The sequence below is a fragment of the Gopherus flavomarginatus genome, chromosome 3, assembly GCF_025201925.1.
Source record: "Gopherus flavomarginatus isolate rGopFla2 chromosome 3, rGopFla2.mat.asm, whole genome shotgun sequence".
Classification (NCBI taxonomy): Eukaryota; Metazoa; Chordata; order Testudines; family Testudinidae; genus Gopherus; species Gopherus flavomarginatus.
Window position 1 is genome coordinate 261,878,257 of NC_066619.1, and position 26,406 is coordinate 261,904,662.

The following is a 26,406-nucleotide window of genomic DNA, read 5'->3' on the forward strand; positions in this document are numbered from 1 at the left end:
GACCGCCAGTGCCACAGCCATGCCTCCCAGAGCACCAGAACAGGCAGCTGTGCTGCCCAGCTGGAGTCACCATGCCACCACGCGGCACAGAGTACTGGGTCAGGCTGGCTGTGCAGCTGCGCTGCCCAGCAAGACCTAGCAGCCCTGCCACCCAGAGCATTGCACCAGCAATGGGGTGAGCCGAAGCTGTGGGAGAGGGGGGAACAGTGGAGGAGGGCTGGGGGCTAGCCTCCCCAGCCAGGAGCTCAGGGGATGGGCCGGATGTGGCCCGCGGGCCATAGTTTGCCCACCTCTGTTCTAGTAGGTCATCTGATAAGTCGTCTTCAGTTGCCTCCAGTTCTTTACATGCCTTTCCCAGAGAGTTGTCATTCAGTTTGGGAAATACATGTTAGAAGCCACAGTTGTTTTGTGAAACCATTTTGAAAGGGTTTTTTTTGTTTTCGTTCCAGTGCAGAACAAAAATATGCCATGAAATGGCAATGTAATCTTCCAGAGAGCTCTAGTTATCAGCCTTAAATTTTATTTAGGCTAGGAAATAGATCTTAAGTCAAACAGAAAGATCCCTTGTTCTAAGTTTAGTCTAGATTGTCATTAATCTTGCCTTGATGGTTGATGCTTTGTGTAGTGTTGAGCCTTGTTGCTCTCTGATTAACTATGTTGATTAGCTGTCCACTTTGTGCTAGTTACTGTTCCTTGTCAACTTAAATAGTTTGCATCCTATTGTTTTCCTTTTATCATTTTCAATAACTTCTATTAGCTCTTCAGTTAATTAGCCATAACAATGGTCTTGTTTATAAGCAGAATCTGTAAAGACTACTAGGATGAAGTCTATCTAGTTTTTCAATAATATCAACTTTATTTGCAGTTCTGAGAATAGCTTTTGGTTTTGCTCCTTTACATCTTGTTTGAAAACAAAACAAAATTGAAAGATCAGACTTTAAATTGTCTTCTTGAATAGATGACCTACATGCTTTCTCTCTTTTATTTTTGATCTCGTTTTATAGTAGACACTTGAAATGTTCTTTCTCATCTCTCTATCCAAAAAACTACATTAAAAGAAAGTTAATACTTATTTGTATTACCATAGTGCCAAGGAGCCCTAGTCATGGATCAGGACTCCATTGTGCTAGGTTCTATACAAATATAGAACAAAAAGGCTGTTTCCTGGCCCAGACAGCTTACAAACTTAAATATAAGACACGAGACATCAGATGGATGCGCACAGTGAGACAACGTTATGATTGTAAAGTCAAACCTTCAAAATTTAGGAAATGCTAAGTTTACAATTGTCTCTGTAACCTTAATTCTTCTTCTTGTGCAGCCATCCTGTATTCTGAATGAGGAAGGTGTATTGTGGAAAAAGTAGCATGGGATTATGTAACTAAAGACTCTATTGTTATGTATTTGGATGGGCAACCTCAATGTTTTATAGTGCTAAACAATCTAAAAGTAGTGTTACCAGCTGCCCCTTATTAATGTTCAGATAAGTGTTTAAACCAACACGTGACATATTTTTAACTCCATAGCAGTACCTTTCATTTTCATCAGGTTTCCATCTCTGCCAAATGAACTCTTTGAAAGGTGCATTATTGATGGAAGAGTTCCTTGGTTGATGATGGTCCTGTTGAGTTGACAACTCCTGTATATTTCAACCTCAAAAAGAGCTGCATTATAGTCTGTTTGCAGGAGATGAAACCACAAAGGTTTACCACAGGAAGACTATTGCCCACATGCTTTTCTCATCATGATTTTAGCTTTCAGTTTGGTTCTGTATGCTTATGCCATTCATACCTGATGTAAAGTTTTTTAACTTTGGATATCCAGGTATCACACTGAAAGCTTTTCTGCTTCAAATGCTCTGTTGCTTCACATACTTTCTTGAATACCTAATTAGCATTTCTGAATCATTGTTTAAAATTTATCCATTTATTGCGTGTGAGTTGCACAAGAAAGATTTATTCCCCAAGATAGTGACCACTTGACACTCAGATGTTATGGTGATGGGGCCAATCTATATACATCAGTGTCATCATTACTATGTTTAGAATCTATCAAACTAAGACCAGCTAATACATTCTTAAACATCACCAGCGCAGTGGTGGATTAGCCAATGGGCCAACTGGTGGGTCCCAGAAAAATAGGCATGCCCCAACCTGCTCTGCCTACCCAGTGCTCCTGCCAGGGAGTGAAGTTGGGGTATGGGGACTTCTGTCCACCCGACGCTCCTACCAGGGAGCAGGGGAAGCCTCTGTGCCCTGAGTCCATTTCCCTGTCAGGAGCGGGAGGTGCATTGGGGAGATGACTGCCGGCAGAAGGAGTGGGGAGGGGCCCCACAAAACCCTAATCCACCTTTGCATTGTCTATTCTGTTGTAAACTGTTTAAAGACAGGTTAATTAACTCATGTTAGCTAACATGTTTTGAAACACCATTTATTTTTCCAGTTTAGACACAGCACTCTGTCTGGAGTAGAGTAGTTCTTGTGTCATTAGGTGACCTCTCCTGCCGTCTAATCAGTTCTGTTCCATTTACTTGTTTTTCCTGGGGGTCTAGTAGGATGACACTAAGGAAGGGAAGTTTTAAGAGAGGAAGGAATTACTAGATTGTCTGAAAGTCTTTTATATTTCTTTATTTAAATCTTCAATTTAAATACTATACAGACAATTTAAAAAGGATCTGTTTTGATGCTTCAAAGCTACTTTTCCTTTTGATTATGGACTGAGAGCAGTGTTCCCACTAACTTTTCCCACTCATGTGCGGAATGAGTTTTGTTATGTGCTTCAGTGTGATACATCACCTCCATGTTGGTGCACATAACAAAATTCATGTGGTGGGGGTGCGGCTGAGAGGTTGGGAGGGTGAGGACTGCAGCCAGGGTTGTGGGCTCTGGTTGGGGCCATGGATGAGGGGCTCAGGGTTGGGACAGAGGGTTGGAGTGCAGGGGGTGAGGGTTCATGGTGCAGGAGAGTGCTCAGGACAGGAGCAGAGAGTTGAGGTGTTGGGGGTGAGGGTTTTAGCTGGGGTCATGGGCTCTGGGGTGAGGTTGGGGATGAGGGGTTTGCGGTGCAGGATGCTCCATGACTGCGGGAGAGCATCTCTCCCCACGGCGGCAGCTCCAGCCGTGGGATAGGCACTTCTCCCCAACTGCTGCAGATCTGGGCCAGGGGAGGGGCATTTCTCTCAGTGGCACCCCTGAACACCTGCACAGCATTTAATAGGCTGCTGCATGGCCACACAGCTTAGAGGGAACTTACACTGAGAGATCCCAATTCTCTGGTCTTCCAAGAAGACATCGAGTAAAAATAGAGGACAAGATGTGACGTTCCTGACACTTTCAAAGTCTTTTTAAAAAAAAAAAAAAAGGCAGAAAAATCCAAAAATGTTTCATGCTGCATTTATACCACGTGAAGAAATAAAAAGGCATTATTCTATTTTTTATTTTATAGACCACCTTTTAATTCACAGATGTTTGCAATGTTGTAGCCATGTTTGTCCCAGGATATAAGTCTGAGACACACAAGGTAGGTGAGGTCATATCTTTTATTGGACCAACTTCTGGTGGTAGAAGGGACAAGCTTTCGAGCTACGCGGAGCTCTGACACTCTGGTCACCTTCTCCAAACCTGTGTAGCTCAAAAGCTTGTCCCTTCCACCAACAGAAGTTGATCCAATAAAATATATTACCTTGCCTACCTTATTTTTTTTCTTTGCATGGATAGGCATTGAGTGGAAAGGAGTACATATATTTAGGGACAAGTTGACCAAATTACACTTGTTATGGAAACCATAAAGCTAAATTTCCTGACTTCAGTGTGATTGATCTTACAGTTTTAATGTCAGATTAATGGAATGGGGGATTTTTGGTAGAAGCGTTCCATTCCTTGGTTATTTGGAGTTCATTTTTATCTTGAGCCTGGATTCAGTGCTAGCCTAGGATGCCTGTGAAACACATTCAGGTGAATAGTTTCTGCTACATTCGCTCCCTAGAGAATAAACAATAACTAAAATCTGAAAGATGAAAAGCCTTGTGTTGTGTACTGCTAGCATTTAATGGAAGCCCAATTACACCCTAGACATAGCTGCAATTCAATAATGGCACATTGACTTTAGAGGTACATTAAGAGATTTGAGGCACAGGATAGAAGGTGTTGAATTTGAGCATTGTCCTTTTTGCTTTCTAAAAATATACTGAATTTGCAGTACATTACCAAATGCAGCAACATTTTGTTAAATTTTTCTTAACTCTTAAATATTTTCTGCTTTCTTGTTCAATTAGAGATTGTACTATCAGATAGCTTCAATGCATTGATGTAATGAGCAGCTGCTTGTAGAATAAAGATCTGCTCTTGTCCTTTGTGTGCATTTTGTAAATTAAGGCACGACAGGAGGAAAAGGAGAGAACTGATTGGATGTGTTGCATCTGCAGACGATTAACATGACTGCTGCAGCTTGCTTCCTCAGTGTTCGAGCGTTCAACTGCAGACAGCTTTGGTTGTGGAAGAGAAATAAAGCAAGAGGGAGGAACATATGATAGCCTTTTAAATTGTAGTTTTGTTTGATCTCCTTGATGTTTGCATGTTCAGTAGTTTTTCTGTGGAATCAAGACAATGAAGGTCTTTAATTTTATATTATTGAATCAGCAAGGCTTTAAATGATGTAAGGTGAAATGGGGTTCCAGTGTAACTGTCTCTGAAGAACTGCGGCTTTCATGGTGAGTGAATGTATCAGACATGATGCTCGGAATGTATGCAACATCTTAGGCAGTATATTAAAATAGTGTATTATTTGCAGCACCACCACAGAGAATGGTAAGCTGTTACTATGCTGATTGCTAGTAAAATCAAAATAGGCTTGAAAGTAACTTTCAAATGCATAGTTAGAAATGTAAACCTTAAGATAATCTTTTTGTAGGAATTAAAATCCTTTTTAAAAATATGTAAAATCAACTTCTCAAAAGGAGAACATTTTCTGTTTGTGCAGAGCAAGGTTGTTTAGCCATGAAATACACTGAAATACTGTGTCTTCATGAAGGTGGCGACTAAGAGAATGCCACTGCTAAATGAAAAATAAATCAGGCTATTATTCATCTTTAGCAAGATAAAAACAGATGTTAGGTACATTTAGTCTTTAACTCAGTAGCTTTCAAAATAAATACACAATATAAATTTCAAGACCACTTATGCATCATGCTTCAGAATCTTTATTGGTAATGAGGTGTAAAGCAAGCAAAATGTGTGCATGTTATTATTGAACTGTTTTTGTCATCTCACTTAAAATTTTAAAGTAGACCTGCTGTCATGGCACATACCTTAAGTTTTATTTGGAGACTCAAGTCTCAAATGGTTGTTTCATCCTATATTAATTGCACATGTCTATTACTATGTTGGTTTAATACCCCTTAACCTGTATTTATTTATAAACCAGTAAGCGTAATGAAAATATTATTTTAAGAGCTGTTCAGCAATTCAAGAGGTGTTTGCTAGCTACAGTATGTCTGCATGTACAGATCTTCCTACACTCTCAATTAGCAAATATTTTTAATGTGAATTTGCATAGAGTTCAGAATCTTCTTCATAACTGTATCTTCAGAGTATGCTATGTCAGAGACTGCATCCTCTGCTCATTAATGTGAGGATTATTTAAAAGATGTTGTCTTCTGATTTTTTTAATAACGTAACAAATATATTAAAATAAGTGACTATTGACTGTCAAATTTTGTCATTTTTTTACTCCTTTTTGGAAATTGCTTGAAAGGGTAAAAATACTACTGACAATTCATACCGCTTGTCTTATAATATGTGCCACTCCCATTTTAGGAGCATGCTGATGATGATACAAGTTCACTGGTCTCTTTTACACTGTAGTGTTCAGTAAAACATCCAAAGACATTTGCTAAAATATAGAAGAGGAGGATTTGGGCTTTAGATGGGGTGGAATAATAGTATCTCTTAAGCCAGCATCTTAAATAGCCACAACAAAGTAGCCTCTAAAGTTTCAATATAATAATTATATAGTAACTGTGTGAGTGCAGTGGAAAAAGATGTTGGGCTGGAAAAAAATGGGTCTTGTGTGAATCAAGTATTTTCAAAATTGGTTCTTCTGTACAGAAAACAATATCTCCACTCCAGAACACAGTGTAAAGTCCCTTAAACCTCCCAGAAGCAGTTCTGTTTTTCAGTCACTCTTTAACTGAATGCAAACCCTTTCTAAAACATGTATTTTCACAAATTCCAGCAGGTCACTTAATTCTCATTCCTTTTTAAAATTGTGTTGGTTTTTTTTTTAGTCTGTCTTCTGTGTATGCGTTAGGAAGAGCAATATGTAATGAGTTCCATACATCATCTTTAATTTTTTCTTAACTTTAATGTGCTTTCTATTAGTAATAATCCAAACAATTAAAATGTTGTAAATTTAGGAACAAGGATCAGGTGGCCATTGGAAGCAGATTAAGTTAATTTTCAAAAACAACTAATGTTATCGTATAAGAATAAAATGCAGGCTTGTAATTGATAGAGAGAAATTGAGAGAGGGAGTGGAGTTTGGCTGTAACAGCTTCATTCAACTGAGTAAAACTGATGTACTCCAGATTTCTGATGGTGTAATTGAGGATATGTTTTGGCATTGTGCCTTTTAATACATTTCTATCTCAGTTAAGATCAGTAGTTTTCCAGGGGGTTCTTAAAATTTTAAGAATAGCAACTTGATTTTTTTGGGTTTCCAAGTATGTAATCTGTTAGTGTCCCTACCCTTGGCACGTTTCTTTGTACCTCTTCTCTACTCTCTGGATATAGTTTTGCATAGAGAAGAGCTTAGTCAGTACAAACTTGCTCCCTTAAATAGCCAATACATAAATACTGTTCATGATAGTTTAAATCAGTCTGATGGCTGCTACTCCTTGGAAGTCAAACTAATACAACAGTATTATTTAACATATATTGGAAATTGACCTCATGATAGCACCATGATTTTCAAGATGGATCGTAATATGCTTCCTTTTCATTCATAGAGCTGTGGAAACATGAATCTTGTTCTTTGGAGGGGGGGAGAGAGACAGGAAACACATACCTCTGTATACACCACAGTTGATAGAAACCCTCAAGCTTTGGGGGCAGAAACCACCTTTGAGAAGGGACTTAGGAATAAAGTTTCCATATACACAGATTAAGGAATAACTGCTTATTGCAGAGTATCTTGCATCCTCCTCTGAAGCATGTGGTATTGGTAATCTTAGACTATGGGTCTAACCTAGTGAGGCAATTTGTGTTCCTAAATCAGGAAAATTGGAGATTCCTCTAACTTTGGCCTAACAGCTCCAGAGTCCTGCAGTGTCCTGTCTTCCCCATCAGTGGTTTCCAACTACTTCTTTTCGCCCCCCATGTCTCATTCCTTTAAAATCTCAGATACTAGGTCCAGATTACATGTAGTAATAACTTTTTTTTCTATGATTCATCATGGCAGAAGCATGAAGGAATAAGGGATTGAGAGTTTGGGAGAAGACCTTTGGCTTTCCTCTTGGTGCAAATATTAATGGTTATACACGCAGCTGAGGCAGAGTGTTTAAAAATGTTTTTCTGATGTGTTGCAGCTATCTGCTATGGCAGACCATCAGCACAGATGTAGCAGTTTTCTATTAATGTGGTCTGTAGTGTGTAGACAGTTAAAACACTGTCACATTATTCTGCATCTGTTTCAGCAGTGAAAGCAAAGATGCTGCATTTTTTTTTTAAAAAGTACTTTTCATGCCTTGCAGTAAATTAGGAACCTACTTTGGAAATCCTGAATGACCAACCTACTTCAGTTGTACTAGGGCCTTTTAAAAATATTTCCTTAGTGGTTTTCTATATAGTTTACGTTGTAGTTTAAAATAAATAACGCAGCCTCTCAGTATTCTTTGGAAGAAGTTTGCATCAATGAGAATATAGAAGAATCTCATGGATGAAACCCTATTCATGGATGCACCCGCAAATTACTTGCTTATAGCACTCAGATTTTGCAGACAGTGTTGCATTTGTGAGGTGGGAGGTGTGTTAAATTCTTACCATACATTAAGTATTTATAATTTTGCCTTTTTTCCTCATAGAACTGCTTGATCAAATGTGAACATTTTAAAATTAGCTTTATTTGTAGAATACGATCATTGGTGATATGCCTAACTCACTGGTTCACGTGCCATAGTAGGGTGGTACATGGGTTGGTGTATCAGAATAAGGCTCCATTAAAACTACATTTAAAAAAATATTAAGGTGGTTTGTGTTTTAGACATGGCACTATGCTGGGTCTTAAAGTTTAGAACCTTTGGCCTAGTGTAAACAATATTTCAAGATGAAATAAGCAATAAATAGATTTTCTGTTTAGCCACAATTAGTCTCTTTTCTTCATTCTGTTTGGGTATATTTGCAAATGGTTTGAGTAGGAGAAATAGTTTATAGCAAGATATAAAGACAGTGTTTATTGCTTTAAAGAATTTTGGTTTGGAAGTCTGCAGTCATGAAATAGTTTATTTTCTGCACTTCATCAAATCTTACAGATGAGCATAAAATGTTTAGCATATTCAAGTATTCCTCTTAGCAACAGCTCATACACAGTGTCTTCAACTTGAGTTTTTAAAATATTACTAGTAGAAGTAAATTTAGACTCATTTTTTTTAAAATGAAGGGAATTAGACCATTACTCAATACAATTTCAAGTGTTGTCTTCACTTTGGGGGATTACTATTGACTTTGATTCAAGACATTTTTTTTTTTAAATAATGATTGGAGTTTGATTATGGATTGTACAGAAAGGTTTCATAAGTTTTCCTGTAAGTGTTCTCATCTTGCATGTTTCTGTAGCTGTTGCAATACAGTTCATGGCTTTGATATTCTCCATCAGTATAACCAATTATATTCTTGTTGTGCAGGAATATGAAGAAAAAACTGGACAAGCTCACAAGCCACTCTCTCCTAAACAGAATGTGAGGAAAAATCTTGACTTTGAACCCCTCTCCACCACAGCGCTTATTCTAGAAGACAGGCCAGCGTAAGTTCTGCATAGTACCATAGTAGAGGCCTCTTAAACTTAGGATGAAAAAACCTTTCTCACTGCGCATATTTTATGACTATAAATTATTTAAGCAGATGAGTTTAAAAAAAAACCACAAAAAAACCTTCCAAACTACTGTATAAATGAGTGGCATATTTCTAAGGCAAATTAATAAAATCTACTTTACTGTAAGTTTCAATCTTTTTGTATACAAGAAAATGAACTAATTACTGTAACACTGGTGGTAGTGGTGGTTTAAAAAAAAATTAGCTTACAAGCATGAGTGGTTAAGTAGTTTATCTTTAAGGTAACCCAAGAATAAAAAAATTAACAAGCACTTGCTGAAGAATCTGAGGGTAGCAAGGGTAATGTGTCCCTGGTACAGCAAATGTCCAGTCCTCATAAATAATGAAGCAGTGTACCAGAGAATGCTTTGTGGTGGGTTCAGTGTCACAATATGAAGGCTGTCAGGCACTTGATACGTTGGCTTATCCTTCTCATTTTACACAGAAGTATTCTTATACAACCAAACCCATATCAGACTTCTTGGAAAGAACTGTATTATGGTTTGTCTCTTACTTCTACGTATGCTTTTTTTGGGAGAATTTATGCTGAATGTCTGGCTTTACTGCATGCAGAAACAGATAAAAGAAAACTAAATCACCATGGCAAGCTGAATTTTAAATAGTCTGTTTAAAGTAGTTGTGTGTGCAGTTTAAAGATAAGAGTAAATGAAAACAAAACCTGATGTAGAATAATATTACATATTTTTCACAAGTGCATTTCCACTGTTTAATGACAGTGAAAATAGCTCATATCAAATTGTCTACTAATATATTGTTAGTTACTTAGGGTATGTCTATACTACTCGCCGGGTCAGCGGGTAGTGTTCGATGTATCGGGGATCAATTTATCGCATCTCGTCTGGACGCGATAAATCGGTCCCTGAATCGACGGCCATACTGCACCTCTGCAGGAGGGGTAAGCGTATTCAACGGGGGAGCCGTGGCAGTCAACTTGCCACCGTGAGGACGGCCAGGTAAGTCGAACTAAGATACTTCGACTTCAGCTATGCCAATAGCATAGCTGAAGTTGCGTATCTTAGTTTGAACCCCCCACTAGTGGAGTCCAGGCCTTAGCTTATAAAGCTGTCTGGCTGTGGTTGTGCTAAAGCATGTAGTATTTTTCTTGCACATACAGAACAGTGGTCCAGTCTTGTATTAAGTGCTAGGTATAAGTGTTCAATCGTAAAATATGTTATGTTGTTAAAGTGTCCACTCCTATATAGTGTTGGGGCAGGACTGTTCATTCGATTAAAAACAAACTGATGCTCATCCCTCCAGATGCCTGATATAGAGCTATCAACCTAGACAGGGCTTCCAGATCCACTCTTCTGGCCATTGCATTCTCACCATCAGCAATTGTGGCCCAAGGACCAATGATACCCACTGTGGGGTCTGCCTCCATACCCCAGCAGCGCAGCCCATCATCCTTTTTGGGCCCCTGGGCTCCATATTTCTGGGCACCTGCATATGAGGACCCTATTTTCCACACCCAGCAGTGGTTACCACCAGATGGAGAACTGCAGTCCCCACAGGAGCAGTGGATGGAGGATTGGCCAGAACTGCTGGTGCTACCAGAGCCACCTGCGTCACTCTCTTCATCTTGTCCCAGTGAGGCAGTATTATCAGCCTTTCCCTCACCCCAAGATAATTTTAAACAGTACCAGGCCTTTCTTAGGAGAATCACAGACTCTTTCCAGATTCCACTGAAAGAGGTCTAGGATGCAGCCCACATGCTCCTGGACATCCTCTAGGCTATGGTTCCTTCTAAACTGGCACCCCCAATTAATGAGGCCATCATGGAACCTGCCACAGTGAACTGGCACATTGGCATCTGGGCACAGGTGGCAGCAGAGAGGGCTGAGAAATGCCTCTTTATTCTCCTCACGGGAGCAGAATTCCTGTTTTCAGATCCTAATCCCAATTCCCTGGTGGTCCAGGTTGTTATGGAAAGAACTCAGCTACACCAGTCCAAATCCACTACAGCCAAATGACTTGACCTCTTTGGAAGGAAGAGATTTTTTGAGCTAGCTTAGCATTCTGAATGGCGAATTATCATGCTTTTGTTGTTCAAGTGTGACTTTTTGAATTACAACAAGCTGTCAACGTTAGAAAACACCCTCAGGATTGCAGACTTTGGTTCTGGTTATCCTGGTTAATCAGTTGCAGAATCTTCCCTCCAGGCATCCCTTGACAGTGTCATTCTAAAGACTACCTCAGTAGTCATGAGACTGACTTTGTGCCTGTAGGCCTTGCGGTTCCCCTGAGGGATCCAAATCACCATGGAGGAATTTTCCTTTGAGGATAGCCACTCTGAGCTACCTACCACTCTCTGGATGTTTATACTTTGCCACCTCTGAAGCAAATACTTCAGGCCTCTTCTCTCTCAACGTCGATCACTGCCTTCATCCTTCCTTCAACAGCAGATGTATGAACCCCCTAAGAAATTAAAGGATGCAGTGAGAGAGGCATCTGGCATCACCATCCTTCACTTTGCTACCTCTTCAAAAGTCATTTTTGATGTCCCAGCTGAGGTTCGACAGCCAGTCTCCACAATGCCTGCTACCACACCCTGCAGTGATTGCCTGGCCCATTTTCTTCCGATGTGGTGCACTAGTACAATGGACAAATGGGTCCTGGATGTTGTATCAAATGGCTACCAGCTAGAATCGCTTCTCTCCCAGTTCTCTGACCCATCTCTCTTCAAGGACCACTCCCATAAGAGGATTCTCAAACAGGAGGTTGACTTCCTCCTTCAGTTGGGGACAATAGAGCCCATACCACTCCCTCATGTAGGAAAGAACTTTTTCTCAAGGAACTTTGTTGGCCTTTTAATACCCTCCTTCTACTCATGTGACCGGTTTATGGCCCTTGATTTGAAAGATGCATATTTTCATTTGGATATTCCCCCTGCTATCAGAAGTTTTCTGCTCTTCACAGTGGGCGAAGAGCACTTTCAATGCAAGGTGCTCCTCTTCAGCTTCTTGATGGCCCCAAGGGTGTTTATGAAAGTTCTTGCAGTGGTGGCCACATTTTTGTAGACAAGGAAGACTGATATTTCCTGGTTGATCGGCTGCTCATGGATCAGTTTTTCCAATAGGTACAAGCAACAACCATCACTGCACTCCCAACTATTTCATTCATTAGAACTACAAGTAAATTTAGACAAGCTCATGTTGACACGCACAGAAACCACAGTTTTAATTGGGGTGGAATTCAGTCACAGGAAGGGCTTATTTAGCTCACAACCAATTCCTCCCCATGAGGGATCTCATCAACCAGCTTTGTCTTAGCCTTCACTCTTCAGCCCAATCCTGCCTCATCCTTTTAGGCCACATGGCTCTGTGTACCTTTGTCACTCCATTTGTATGAATGCAACTAAAGTGCCTTCAGATCTAGTTATGGACAACCTATGCCCCAAACACCATGTAGTATGTGTATGGACCCTCTTTCTTCCTGCAGCACTTACAAAGTGACTCATCGTGGATGCCTTCCTGCTAGGATGCAGAGCACCTCTTGAGGACAAGACAGCCCAAGGTACCTGGTCCCCTCAGGATTCCAGACTACATATCAACCTATTCAGGTTTTGAGCTGTTTCGGAATGGCTTGTAGGCTTTGTACCCATCATTCAGTCCATTCACATTCGGACAACCACCCATCTATTATATAAACAAGAAGGGAAGAGCAAGATTCTCCCCTCTCCACACTTCCCTCCCCCCCCCCCCCCCCCAAAAAAAAAAAAAAAGGTAGTCCACCTCTGGAATTTTTGCATCAGGCCCAGAATCATACTTTTAGAAGTACGCATCTCAGGGGTGATGAATTCCCTGGCAGACAGCCTCAGCAGGCATTTACACATGGACGAGGTATGGGAATGCCACCCATCCACAACACAGCACATCTTCCAACAATGGTGGCAGGGTGGGGGTGGTGATGTTTTGGAATGTCTCAACACAGCATAACAAAGCGCCTGGCTTACTACTTCTCCAGGCATCTAAGGGGATGCCTTCCTGGTGTAGTGATGAGAACCACTGGTGTATGATTTTCTTGCCATAACTCTTCGTCCTTGATAATCAGGTGGAGGGTTACTCAAGCTTTAATCATCCTACTAATACAAAGTTACTGAAGGGTGTCAAAAGGACATTTCCCCCCTCCAGCTCTGAAACCAGTCATTGTCTGAATCTGAACCTCGTCTTCTCTGTTTTCATGAGGCTGCCATTCAAACCTTTGGCCTTCTATTCCCCCTGTGTACCTTTCTTTGAAAGTTGCCTTGTTAACAGCAGTTGCCTTTGTTAGAAGGGTTGGGGAGTGTGGGGGTCCTTGTGATGGACTTACCTTGGGGAAAAACTGTATATAAGGACAAGATTTCTTTGAAGCTACATCCAGAGTTCATACCTGAAGCCTTCTGACCTTCTGAGTTCCACCCTAACCAGACTGTTCACGTTCTAGTGTTTTATGCTAAGCTTCACCACAGCATGGAGAAGACAAGACTCCATTCCTTGGACATGCATAGGGGTCCAATCTTGTACCTACACAGAATAGCACCCGTTCAGAAGTCCCCAAAGGTGTTTGTGGCTATTGCTGAAAGAATGAAGGGGAAAGTGTATTTTCCCCCCAAAGACTCTCTAAAAGGATTTTCTCCTGCATCATCCTTTGCTATGATCATATGAAAGCCCCTTCTCCTCAAATCATCAGGGACCATTCTGTGAGCACCCCCGTGGCTTCAGTAGCCTCCATACAGGGAATCACTCTTACGGAAATATACAGAGCAGCTACTTGGGGATCGATATGCACCTTCACCAGGAATTATGCTCTAGTCCAAGCTTTGTCTATGGACATCTCCTTTGGTACTGTTACCTGAGGTTCCCTAAACTCAGAATGCTTGGTAATTTTACTCTCTGCAAGGTGATGTTGGGTCTCCATTAATTTATTTCCTAGCACCTCCATCTGCTAGATGGTTGGCATGAATTGCACAAAGTAAAGTGCTTTCACTTAAAGCCTTTACTTTATTAGTCTCCTGCACTCTCACAGGAATGCCTTCACTCAAAGCTGCTGCTTTATTTAGTGTCAAGTACATACAAATACAATAAGTTATAGAGCACTCCCAAACAATAGTTACCCATGGTCTGGAGGGGTCTTGGATGGTCAAATGACAAGGTTCGAGTGTTCAGGTATCTGCCTATCACTGGAGATTGCAAGACACATTCAGATAGTCAAATCCAAATTCCCTCCACCTGTCTACCCCCTTTGTTAGTAACTGCTACAATTATATCAACATGTCCAAGAAAAACAATTAAGCAAGCATTTTTAAGCCATTGGTTATACAGCTGTGTTTTTGCAGAGTCTGCAGTCTCAGGAGTCCCGACACACACAAACCAGAAGTCAAATATAGAGAGACTTTCTGTTTTTCAGAGATTCTTACCCCAGTGTATCAGGAAGGGCACAGAGTTAGGCTCACTCCTTGTGATTGCTGCTCCCTCCCTCCTAACTTTGCCTTAGTTAAGCTAAATTCCTACAAAAGGCCTTACAGGCCTTTGTTTGGCAATAAACAAAATAATTGATATTCCAGTACTGGCAGTGGCCTAGGCATTCTGCTGTGTTGCCGTTGTCTCTCCTCTCAGTACAGCATACTTATTCTTCCTCAAAGAGCACAGCCTGCGGGTCATCTGTATTCCCCTTCCAAGGGCCTACTTCAGGGAGTGAGGAAGTTGAAGAAAAACTCTTGAACAACAAGTTTACATTTTTATGTTTTCTTTGCATCCCTCTACTTTTAACACCCTCAGAAGGCACGAACCTTAATCATGGCGCATGTTGTATGGCTAATACCTGAGGCATAGGTTAAGTAAGTGAGAAGATCCTTCCCCCTCCCCCCCCCAAATTTACATGGGATTATTTGCTGATTCAGTGAATGCTGTGTACTCCCTATCTTCCCTGTTTTTCCCTTTTAACCATTATGCAACTTATCGAACTACAGCATCACCTGTAAGAAAGCAAAGTATTAAGAAGACAGGAAGTGACTTATGTAGAATAATCTACTACCTCTGTGGTTTCATATACGTGGTTAAAGATACATGGCTGCATGAAAACTCATCTTACCCATTTCTATAACAACTTTGACTCTTAGCCACAAGACACATACTTATGAATGCTTGGAGTTTATACATCACAAATATAATAATTATGGAATTAATGACTTGGATGTTCAAACATGTGTATGTTGAGAGTAGATAGCTGAGCAAGAGTTGTTACAGGAATGTGTAAGGTGAATTAGAGAGACAAGATGAGTGAGGTGGTAATGCCACATGTCAGTGTTAACTAAATGTATAAACTATAAAGGATAATAGAATACATACAAACATATTAGTCACTTCCTGTCTTAATACTTGGATAACGCTGTAGTATATTTTGTATAATGGTTATGTTGATTAGTTCAGCAGCATTAACTCTAACTTAATAAAGATCTTTGTTTGACAGTGTGCTTTTGTGCAGTGAGAATATAATCCGGGCTTTTAGTAATTGAACTAACACCAAATTGTTGACCTAGGGTTCAGTGATTAGCTAGTAATGGTGAGAAACAGGGGACCCTTGCCACTGGAGGAGTGAGGAGAGGAGTTAGAGACAAGGTTTTGAAATAGGGAGGAAGGTCGCTGAGAGCAGAGGGAGAGAATTAGTTAGAATTGGGAGATGTGACTGCACAAGTAAAGGAGGGAGTGTGGGCGGAGTCTGTGTACTGAGGATCTGTGACAGGAAGAAACAAGGTAGACAGAATTAAAATTTTGCCTCCTTGACAAGTAGCTGTAGAAAATACTCTGATTCAGTATAGCAGCCTTAAACACGTAAATTGGATAAGCATCAGTATATTCTATTGGCTTACGAAAATTATTCAGTGTGTTCATTGAAAAAAGTGCTCAAATTACAAAACAAAAGGAAATTATTCAGCATTTTTTCTGTGTAGAATGATTGATTGTTTTTTTCTTTTCTTTTTTTTCTCATTTGTGGAAAAATTTCCCCCAAAAACTGACAAGTAGCGGTATTATGCTTCCTCCTTACTTTGCCCAGAGATTTTGAAGTTATGAATGCCAAACTAAAATGTTATATTTTTAATCAAGGAACCTCCCTGCAAAACCAGCAGAAGAAGCACAGAAACATAGACAACAATACGAAGAAATGGTGGTGCAAGCAAAAAAAAGAGGTGATGGATTTACTCTTAACATCAGGAAACGTAAAGGGATGTTAAATCTAAAAATATACTTGCCTCAATATCTGCCCTTTAATATGACAGAGATTCAGTGCTGTCCCTTATAGAAAGTACAATCCAGGAACATGGGCAAAGGTAGTTTTAAATCATCCTTACGCTACTCGGGTCCTAGATCAGTTTGTGGGCTGATGGAGCACGACATAAATTAAAGTAGCCTATAGGCTGCTGTAATTTACAGCGGCTTGAACTGGGCTGCCTGTGGCCTGTTCTCAGTACAGCATCTCCAAATGGCTGTGGAGATTACCATTAGGCCAGTGGCTGCAAGGGAAGAAGTATACAGCCTCTGCTGATCTGGGGGAATTATCCACCAGCCAGTTACGGTGCTTTTGCAGCCCCTCAGACTAGAGGAATCCAGACACTTTTCCCCAGATGGTTTATTTATCAAAAAAGGAACTAAAATCCTCCAGAGAAGAGCTAAAGTTGTGTGGCAGTTACTAATTCCATGACTCCACAAACCCACTGAAAAATCATTGGCCATTGTATTTAATTGCTTTCTAATACTGAACTATAATGAAATGCATCCCTCAGGTGGGATATTTTTAAATGGGATCTTATTGGATGAGTACAGGGTTCTTTGTCAGTACATGTCACAAAAAACATCCCATGGCTTAAATACTCTGAGGGGAATTTTTACAAAAACACTGCACTTTTTTGATTTTGTACTGTAATCTCTGTCCTCTTCACTGACATGGGTATATGTGCCCCAGGCTATGCTAGTGGTTTTCCTTATCTGCAGTTGTTTGGTAGTGGAAATACCTCAGTCTCTCCCCTGCTGTGCTGTGAACTCGAGGTGGATCTGGCACTGTGAATAGTGGATTCACTCTGCCATGCAGACTCCAGGTCTGACTGCCCACCACCATTTCCCAATGCAGGTAAGAAAACTGAGTATGTAACAATGGACAACCTGAGACTGGATCTTCTGAGTATTTGTTCATGTCCAAGTCCTTGGAGATAATGTCCAGCCTGCTGGACAGCATGCCTAGGACCACATGTAGTGATGTGAACCAAGTATCTGCTTGGTACTTGCTCTTAATCCTCTACTGAAAGTGTTTACTGTAGGGGTTTTTAGTGTCTTTTGCATAGCAGTAAACGTAATCTTCCCTTTGGTCATGCAGCACCATATCACTGGGTCCATTTCTCAGGCATCAATCCCGGGGAATGCTGCCTCTCTCTGCTTGTACTGTAGGCAGTTTTTGCCCTTTGAGCACAAGTATGCCATCCAGGCTATGCTTATTGGACGAGCACTCCTACATTGTGTATAGGGCCAAAGAAATGCATGTTGTTCATCTCCAGCTAAAGATTAAGGCTCACCTTCATTTCTCTCTACAGCCATTCCAACTCCATTTCTTCTCTGCAGCCCTGGTAACAAATACATTACTCCTGAAAATTGTAGTGTGTCTAAGATGTTCTTTGAAATTGCTTGAGCAGGTGAATTTGATTACAGGCATGTACAGGTTGAATTTTTATGGCCATGAAGCATTAATGGCCCTTAGCTTTAAGTATTACCTTTATTGACTTTGTAATTTTCTTTTTTCAGAGCTTAAAGAAGCCCAGAGGCGAAAGAAACAACTGGAAGAAAGATGTAGACTGGAAGAAAGCATTGGCAATGCAGTTTTAATTTGGAACAATGACATCTTACCTAACTGGGAAACAATGTAAGACACAGTATGTTTTATGTTGTGCTTAACGGTAACTTCCTATATCCTCAGAAATTAAGAGATTAGTCAAGATTACTTTATTTCAACTGTGCTAGAAGCTAGTGTGTATAACTGTCAAAGGTGACTTGCAAAGGGAATTGGTCTGTTTAAGGAAGGCATTTAGGTGGTGCTGCCAAAGTATATGGGATTTTGTTAATTCCGTTTCTTATTACCTTTAATAGAGTTTAGAAATTAGACAATGAGACTGAACATAACTATGTGTATAACGTACTATTATATAGACCCATGTAGCCATCCGTTTCCTGACTACAGTTGTAGATAGCCGTATAATTTAAACTAGCTTGAGCATATTAATTTATGGTCTCCTTTGCATGTGGAATAAAACCCATGTTTCAGAGACATGCTTCATCACAATGACCACTTCTCTTACTGCTGTTAATGAAAAGTAATGAGTTTCTAAATCTTGCTTTAGTTCTTGGTGTGGGAATTTTAATTCCTGTCCATTTCTTCTAACCTTTTCAGCATGTTGTATACATCAGTGATGTTCAAAAATAATCTAAGATCAGGGAGTGGTTGGTGACTGGGACCTCTGTTAGAAAACTACTAGGAAACATAACACTTGTAGCCATCCATTTGTCAGGATTTGGTTCTCCATGACTGCTTGGGTTTTTGATAGTGTACTCCCAGATGTGTCTGTAGATTTACGCACAGGTATGACCAAGCCTCTTAATTTATTGTGTGTGCCAAACTAAGTGTGTGTGGGGGGGTAATAGAGAAAACAATAGTTAAAAAAACAAAAAAATGTGAACAGCTGAATGTAGCTGTTGTGGTAGGCAGGATATTGATGTTTTTAGGCATGCTAACTGCCTGCACTGTATCTTTTTAAAAAAATGTTAGTTGTGAAAACAGGGGTTTGGGGTTTTTTGTTTTTAAGGGTTTTGTTTGTTTCATTTCTCCTTATTTGACTTTGACTGAACAGAACTTTTACTCCTGGGGGAATTGTGTGGCAAAAAATGAAAAATTCTGTACACAATGTTTTAAAGTTCTACAAAATTCTGCATATTTTATTTGGCATGATTATATTGTGTTATTTTGACAGCTTCAATTATTTTGGTAATTTATTTCAAAGTACCTGACAGCAAGTATATCTGTAACAATACAGAGGACAAAAAAGATTCAGGATATGTTTTTTGACAAATAGATTCCTAATTAGGCATATGAATACAGAATTTTAAATAATAATTCATTTAAACTACAATGCAGACATATTTCCTGCATCCCTCAGAAGCAGTGCAAAGGCTTGTGGGACTCCAGGGTAATGGAAGAGCTGAGGGAGAGGGAAGTAGTTGTTGTGAAGGAGCCTGGGAGTGAAACTGGGGGCTTGCTGGATTTGGGTAGGAAAAGTATGGAACAGGGCAGAGGGGAAGGGGAAGGGAGGGACTGTTAGGGAGTTGGGGAGCCTTCCCCATGCAGACCCTGGCTGACCCCAGCCTCTCCCAATCAGTCAGGCACATCTTGCTCTGTCCCATGTGTCCCTGCACCCCATGCCCATTCATCCCCTGCCCAGTCTGTCCCCTCCATTAGTCTTTCTGAATCGCCGTCTGTGACCACCCTCCCCCCCCCCCCAAGCAAGCCCATATGCCTCATTTTCTCTTTCTCTCTCACTCCCCCCCCTGCATCCCATGCCTCCTAACCTGGACCAGTGGGCAGAGTGCTGTGAGAAATGCTGCTGGCTGCTACTGCCAATGAGCCAGCTGCTCTCTGTTCTGGAGTCACAGTAGCCCTCGGTGGGCAAAAGGCACCACTGCAGTACCTCTCCAGCAGAATGTATTTTCTGCAGAGGAAAAAAATAAATCTGCGGGGGACATGAATTCTGAATGTGCACAATGATGCAGAATTCCCCCACAAGTAACTTTGCATGATCATACCATAAGTTAGCAAATAAAAGATTAAAAAATCCTGGGCAGCTGTGTATTGAAATGTGTTGGGTACTTGATGAAGGAATTTCTAGAGAACTGAAAGAAGAAATTAAAAACTAGTTAAATTAAATCTGTTTTAATAGTTGAAAGAGTCCTAATTTTACTTGTCTCTAAAACTCTTGTTTTCGACTGACCTTTGTAAAAGAAAGCAGTCAATCCCACAAACAAAGGCTTTAAAAGCTTACCACTTCTAGTTTATACCAAAGCATAACTTTTGGTTAGTGCTTTTCTTGTCAATTTTCTGATCCTTAGAAATGTGAAAAATGGAATATTGTGACCAAAATAAATCCACTTGGTTCAGTGGTTAATACAGCAGTCTGCTTTTAGGTGGATATGTTTCCATGGTTTTGCCCCCCCCCCCCCCAACACACTTGCCACTGGTGGTGGAATGCTTCCCCAGTCTTCCTTACAGCAGCTTTAGGATTATTGGCCATCAATTTAATATGGTTTAGAACTATTTCATTTAAACGTTTTTGACTCTTGCTGTCTCCATCTCCAAATTTGCTGCTTCGCGTTTTGCAGCCATGTACAGTGCTTTTTGCCCCTGGAGGGTCCACACCACTTAATAGTTGGAAAATTTTCATCTCATGGGCAGGGTTTTGAATGGAGGAGGAGATAATCTTTTATCACTGGAATGGAAAATTATTTTATACTGCAGACCTGGGTTTGTCCAGTCTCTAGTTCATGCAATGGACAATCAGGGACTACGTCTCCTAATCCTCTCTCCACCCTCCCCACTTGTGCACTTTCTGTCTGTCTCTCTCACATTGGCCCATACAGAGTGGCAGATTTCTAGCAGTCTTGGTTGCAGGGTTCCAGTCAAAAGCCTTCAATTTGGGGAAGAGGGTAATGTGTAAAACAAAGCTCAAAGTTTAGATAGTACAAAAGCATGAATGAATGCTGCACAATCCCTGTTTGGTTTCTCAAGGGGCCCATGGCAGGCCGACATACACCTGGGCCTGAATCCTCCAGTGTAGTTACAACACTTTGTCCTACCTATAGTTCAGTAGAACACATTTTATTTTAAACAGGTGCTGCTCCCGTAAAGTTCGAGAATTGTGGTGGCAAGGTATTCCTCCAAGCGTGAGAGGCAAAGTCTGGAGCTTGGCAATCGGCAATGAGTTAAATATCACCCATGGTGAGACTGATATGTATTCTGTCTGCATTTTGAAACACTCAGATAAATCACGCTTTAGCAGAGAGACTTCCATTTAGTTAGAATGTGTCGGAACTTGGGGGAACGATGAAGTCATGGTCAGTTGTACTTTGCTTTCATTTAAGGATACCCTGTGTTTTGCTCTACAGTGCACAGAGTCTTATTTTGCATGGGGTGTTTAATTTCGGGGATGTTCTTGGGATTTTCTTATTCCACTGCTCACTCTGAGTCATAGTCCTGGAATAATATTGCTGCGCATTGCTTTGATAAGTAAAGATGTTCAGCGTTAACAACCCCATTTCAGAGTCAACAGAAAATAAGATATTTCATATAATTACTGTTAATTATGTAGTGCCTGTGGGTGTGCACATACTGGTTTTATTCTGAAGTGAGACACTTGATTTGTGAGTGAAGGAGAGATTAACTTGGAAACAAAACCTGGTGTGGAATTAGTCCTCTTTCCTGCATGTTCATTAGTGATTATATCAGTAATACATTAGTCTGTTTCCTTGATTTTGTGCTGTGTTATTTTTTCAGTCTTTTTTTTTTTTTTAAACAATTCCAAAGTGATGACAAAGGGGAAATGTTGTGGATTTGCGTATACTCTTGTGGTTTCCTTCTACTGCATATGCCTTTTCTGTGGCTGTTTAGTATATCTCAGATATTGCTATAGGATGGACTTGGAAGAGTTTGTGACCTAATTGTCACAGTTCTGAGTGGAATTTTTGAGTGGCAGAAGTATGTTACCCAAACAAATACAAAGAAATATTTATGTAATCAGTTTCCCCCAGAGGATTACGTCTGCTCACTGCATCAAAATTATACCCCGATGAAACAAAGCTTCCAGCACTCTAACTTACCTAAAATTCAATTTGTTTTTATTTTACAGATACTTACTTTATTTCTTATGGGAGACAGGGGTTGTTAGCATGCTAACATGTAATCAGTAATTGAAGATAGATTTTTAAAAAGTACTTGTTTTTTAGAACTCTATGATATTTGCTTGTCTCGTGCCAAAGAGAGGTGGCGATCACTCAGCACAGGAGGCTCTGAAGGAGAATGTGAAGGTATATGTTTTATTTGGCAAAATATTGTTCCGTATTGTGTGATAACTTTCTCCATTACAAAATGAAGAGGTGGTGGTTTTAAAATCATTCCTAAATGTTAAACTGAAATAATACAGTTTAAAAAGCTGGGAGAAATATCAGCATATTAGGTATGGGATATGTGGTTGGTCAAGGGGTATTAAAAACACTTCTGCAGGAGGGTAAAAATGTTTTTAAATGAAATAAATCTCTTGCATGCTGTAGCTGACTTCATTATTTTCCTCTTTTTAAAGTATCTTTAAATTAAGTTGTCTATAATTTAAAAAAAAAAATTGTTTTGCAGAACCTTCCTTTACCAATAGCTTAAAGACCTTTGGATGAGTGATTTATATACATATTTTAGGTTTTGCTGTTTGTATTGTAATACCTTAAAATGTGTTGCTTTCTCTTTCTCTAGTTCAGGGGATCTAAATTATTTGAAACTTTAGTAATAGCAAATTGTTTTCTTAATAGCTCAGCATAACACTGAGTTCCCACAAGAGTTTCAAGCCTGTTGTCACAGACTCAGCATGTTGAGATTTTCCAATTGGCTGAATATGGAGAGAAGAGATGAGAAAAAAGATATGAGTGCTTGAAATAAAATACTTTAATGTGCTAGGATGACCACCTCTTTAAGGAGACATGTTGAGCAGAACCAGGAGTGCATTAATCAAGGGCATTTCCCAACGAAATGAAAATGTTTCTTATGGGAGTCTCCACGCTCTGTTCTGCTAAAACATCTTGTTTAGGATACAGGGATGGTATCTAATATAGGTTTTTAGCTTCTTTGACTATTCATTGTCCAGAGTTTATATCAACATGTGGTTAGTGTAAGTGCTAGGTAGCAGCCTTGTATCTTGCCTTCACTGCAAAAACCCAAGCAGGTAGAGTTGATGACGATACTCAGCAGGACAGAGAAAACATGAATAGAAAGGAATATTTGGACACTGGAGGTGGCGGGGGAGGGAAGAGTTCATGTTGTAGGTGCATGTTTTCTTGGCTTAAAATTCATTTAGAAAGTTGCTGGGGGAATATTACAATTCTGCATCATCTGTAAATGTAAATACAATGGCAAATTAAATCTACAAAATACCAAATTTGCTCAGTGTGTGACATGTCACTTTTTTCGCATGTTTTTTGCAGAAAATTTACTTAGGTGCCTTCCAAAAAACCTTTAGCAAGAAGTTAGAGGTGTGGGGCAGAAGTTGTCAGCCCCTATATTTCACTTACCCTTATTCGAAAACAATTTCAGAGAGGTTACTTGCTCTGCAGGCCCTGCAAAAGGAGGAACACTGCAGGCCCTCGGCATCCTAGAGTATGGTACACAGGTTTGTACTTGGCAGTACTACCGTTACACAGCCTTCCTTCTTCTCTCTGATATCACTGCATTCAGACTTATTCAGGAATAACCTGCACCGTGGGACTGCTTCAAGCCAGAGTGTGTGTGTGTGTGTATTAAAAGGTGTTAAACACGGTAATTTTATTTTGATTTCAGCAGATGCTGGATTTTCTGCAGCAGACAGGGAAGCAAGTCTGGAATTAATAAAACTGGATATTTCTAGAACATTTCCCAATCTCTGTATTTTCCAGCAAGTAAGTGATTTAATTTTTAATAACACTATTTTTTAGTGTACACTTAAGTAGTAAAAACAAATTTTTGAAAAGTCTGTACTGAAATGTTTGTAGAAGAAGTCGTCTTTAGTGCAAACTTGCATGTTGGTATTTAAATGTATGAATACAGTAGTTTGTGGTAAAATTCATGTCTGATGTTCCTGAATGACAAGTATAAAAGATTTCAGCAGAGCCTAAGACTGCTCAGTGTAATGTATGGCAACTTGTAAGACTTCTCAGGACTTGAAATTAACGTAGTTTTTATGAGAATCCTCCTTAATATATTGCCACTGTTCTTGCTATCCCTTTCTTTATGGCTCAGCCTTACTGCTAGTCTAATAGAGCTAAACCAACTTGATTAGTGTTCAGCTTCCTTGGTACTAATATGTAACAATTCATAAAGCTGTAGTGACTTTCTAATGCTTGTGTCCTTTTGCACTTTGGTCGTTAACCTGTTGGATTAACTGTGTGCATTTGGAATAAATAGGTGTGGAAAGATGTTCCTTAGTGACATTACAGTGATGCATTCCATATAAAAGTTGAAAGAGTTGAAGATTTTTTTTTCAAAGCAGTCTAGGGCAGGGGTTCTCAAACTTCATTGCACCGTGACCCCCATCTGACAACACAAATTGCTACGCGACCCCAAGATGGGGGACCAAAGCCTTAGCCTGTCTGAGCCCACGGCTCTGGGCGAGGGGGACAAAACCCGAGCCCCACCACCCTGGGCAGGGGGGCCTGTAACCTGAGCCCCACCACCCAGGGCTGAAGCCGAAGCCTGAGCCCAGGATGGTGGAGCTCAGGCTTCTGCCCCTGGCAGTGGGGCTTAGACTTCAACTTTGGCCCCATGTCCCAGCCAGTCTAAGGCCAGCCCTGGTGACCCCATTAAAATAGGGTCCTGACCCACTTTAGGGTCCCGACCCACAGTCTGAGAACTGCTGGTGATTTGGAAACCTCTTTTATTAAAAAATTAGTGGAATATGTGTCTAAGGGTATGTCTACACAACAAAGAAAAACCCAAGGCTGGCCCCTGCCAGCGAACTCAAGCTCACAGGGCTTGGGCTGTGGGGCTGTTTCCTTATTGTGTAGACTTCTGGGCTCCAGGATCTTGTGAGCCCAGAGGTCTACACAGGAATGAAGCAGCCCCACAACCTGAGCCCAAGCCAGATGGCACAAGCCAGCTGTGGGTTTTTCTTTGCTGTGTAGGCATTCCATTAATCCTCTACACAGCTTAGGAGTTTCTCTCACATTGTGGATATTTACAGCAGTTGTATGACTGTTTGGTTTTTTTATTTTTCATTATAGGGTGGTCCTTACCATGACACGCTGCACAGTATTTTAGGCGCCTATACGTGTTACAGACCTGATGTTGGCTATGTAAGTTGCAATTATGTGGGAGTGTTTCTGTTCACTTGCTAGACTGTTGTAAAATGATTTTGAGTATTTTTTGTTTTCCTGTACATCTTGGTTATTTTGTGGTATATTTTATACAAAATGTTGTATCAAGGGATAGGTGCACTGTTACGTTTTGCTGTTACACTGCTAGATTTGAATGTTTTTAATGAAGTAGAGATAAGACTTCAACAAAATGTAGGGCGCACATGTGCTGAAGGAAAATTGAAATATAAGCCATCTGATTAACTCCTCTGAACCACATACTGTGTTTCATTGCACTCTTACTGAGGTGACAGCTTGTTTAAAATTTTATCTCTTCTTCAAGAGGGTCTCTGTGTTCACACTTCTGGGATGTATGCCCTGGCACTGCAAAGCTTCTGGAATATTCTGTAAAGCAGTGCCCATTGGGGCTGCGTAAGCTCCCTCACACCACTGAACAGTCAGAATGCAGGTTATAAAAGGACTATATGGCTCCAACTGCTTCATTCAGTTCTTTTTCCATGGCTAGGTGTGAACATAAGGGCATTCAGTCTGGCTCTGGCTCAGTTATTTTTGGGAGAGTGTGAGTGGAGAAGGTGGTAATACCCCAAATCAGAATTTCCTTTTCTTCTTTTTCCATGTTTTAATAATTTTTTCTGTGACTTTTGGCTGATCTGGTTCCTGAGGAACTGGAAATGGGTATAGTTCATAGTCCTCTGTTTCTGGAGGCCAGTATGTACACTCACTGTTCTAAACATCTGCATCTTCACAACTCAGGCCTTCTTAGATTGGCAGCAGAGGGTCCAAGATTTCCTCATGGAGGAGGCCCGGTCCCTGGATCCAGCATCAGATCATTTTTGGCTTCATTGTCAGGCAAATCAGGATAAGAAATCTGTTGGACAGGTCAGAAACCTGAGATCCCTAAAAGGGATGGAAATGGTCGGTTGGTAGGCAGCATAACGCTCCAATACATGGTGCCGTAGTCCATGCCAGCTGGAGTGTAAATTGTAAAGATGGTGGACCCTGCTGGCGCGCTAGAAGTTCCCTAGTGCACGTTAACATAGTACTGTCAGAAACTGCACTACATGAATGCACATTTGGGAACTTTTAGCATGTGCCAGCAGGATCCACATAGGCTAGTTAGTGCACAACAGGCTGGTAGGTATTAAAATTTACAGCCCAGCTGGTGTGGACAAAGTCAGTGTGTAGAC

General features: G+C 40.5%; 1 protein-coding gene across 3 annotated transcripts in view; it reads left to right on the forward strand.

Moving 5' to 3' along the window:
* TBC1D14 (TBC1 domain family member 14) overlaps positions 1-26,406 on the forward strand; it is a 97,523-nt gene that overhangs the window by 43,237 nt on the left and 27,880 nt on the right. For 2 of the 3 annotated variants that reach the window (XM_050947608.1, XM_050947609.1), the window contains exons 4-10: positions 8,897-9,015; positions 16,187-16,269; positions 17,873-17,990; positions 21,004-21,110; positions 22,115-22,195; positions 23,712-23,806; positions 25,127-25,198. In XM_050947608.1, coding sequence (XP_050803565.1) covers positions 8,897-9,015; positions 16,187-16,269; positions 17,873-17,990; positions 21,004-21,110; positions 22,115-22,195; positions 23,712-23,806; positions 25,127-25,198 — 675 coding nt within the window. Of the gene's footprint in view, positions 1-4,559; positions 4,709-8,896; positions 9,016-16,186; positions 16,270-17,872; positions 17,991-21,003; positions 21,111-22,114; positions 22,196-23,711; positions 23,807-25,126; positions 25,199-26,406 lie in introns of those variants that run through there. The other variant, XM_050947610.1, reaches the window with a different exon arrangement.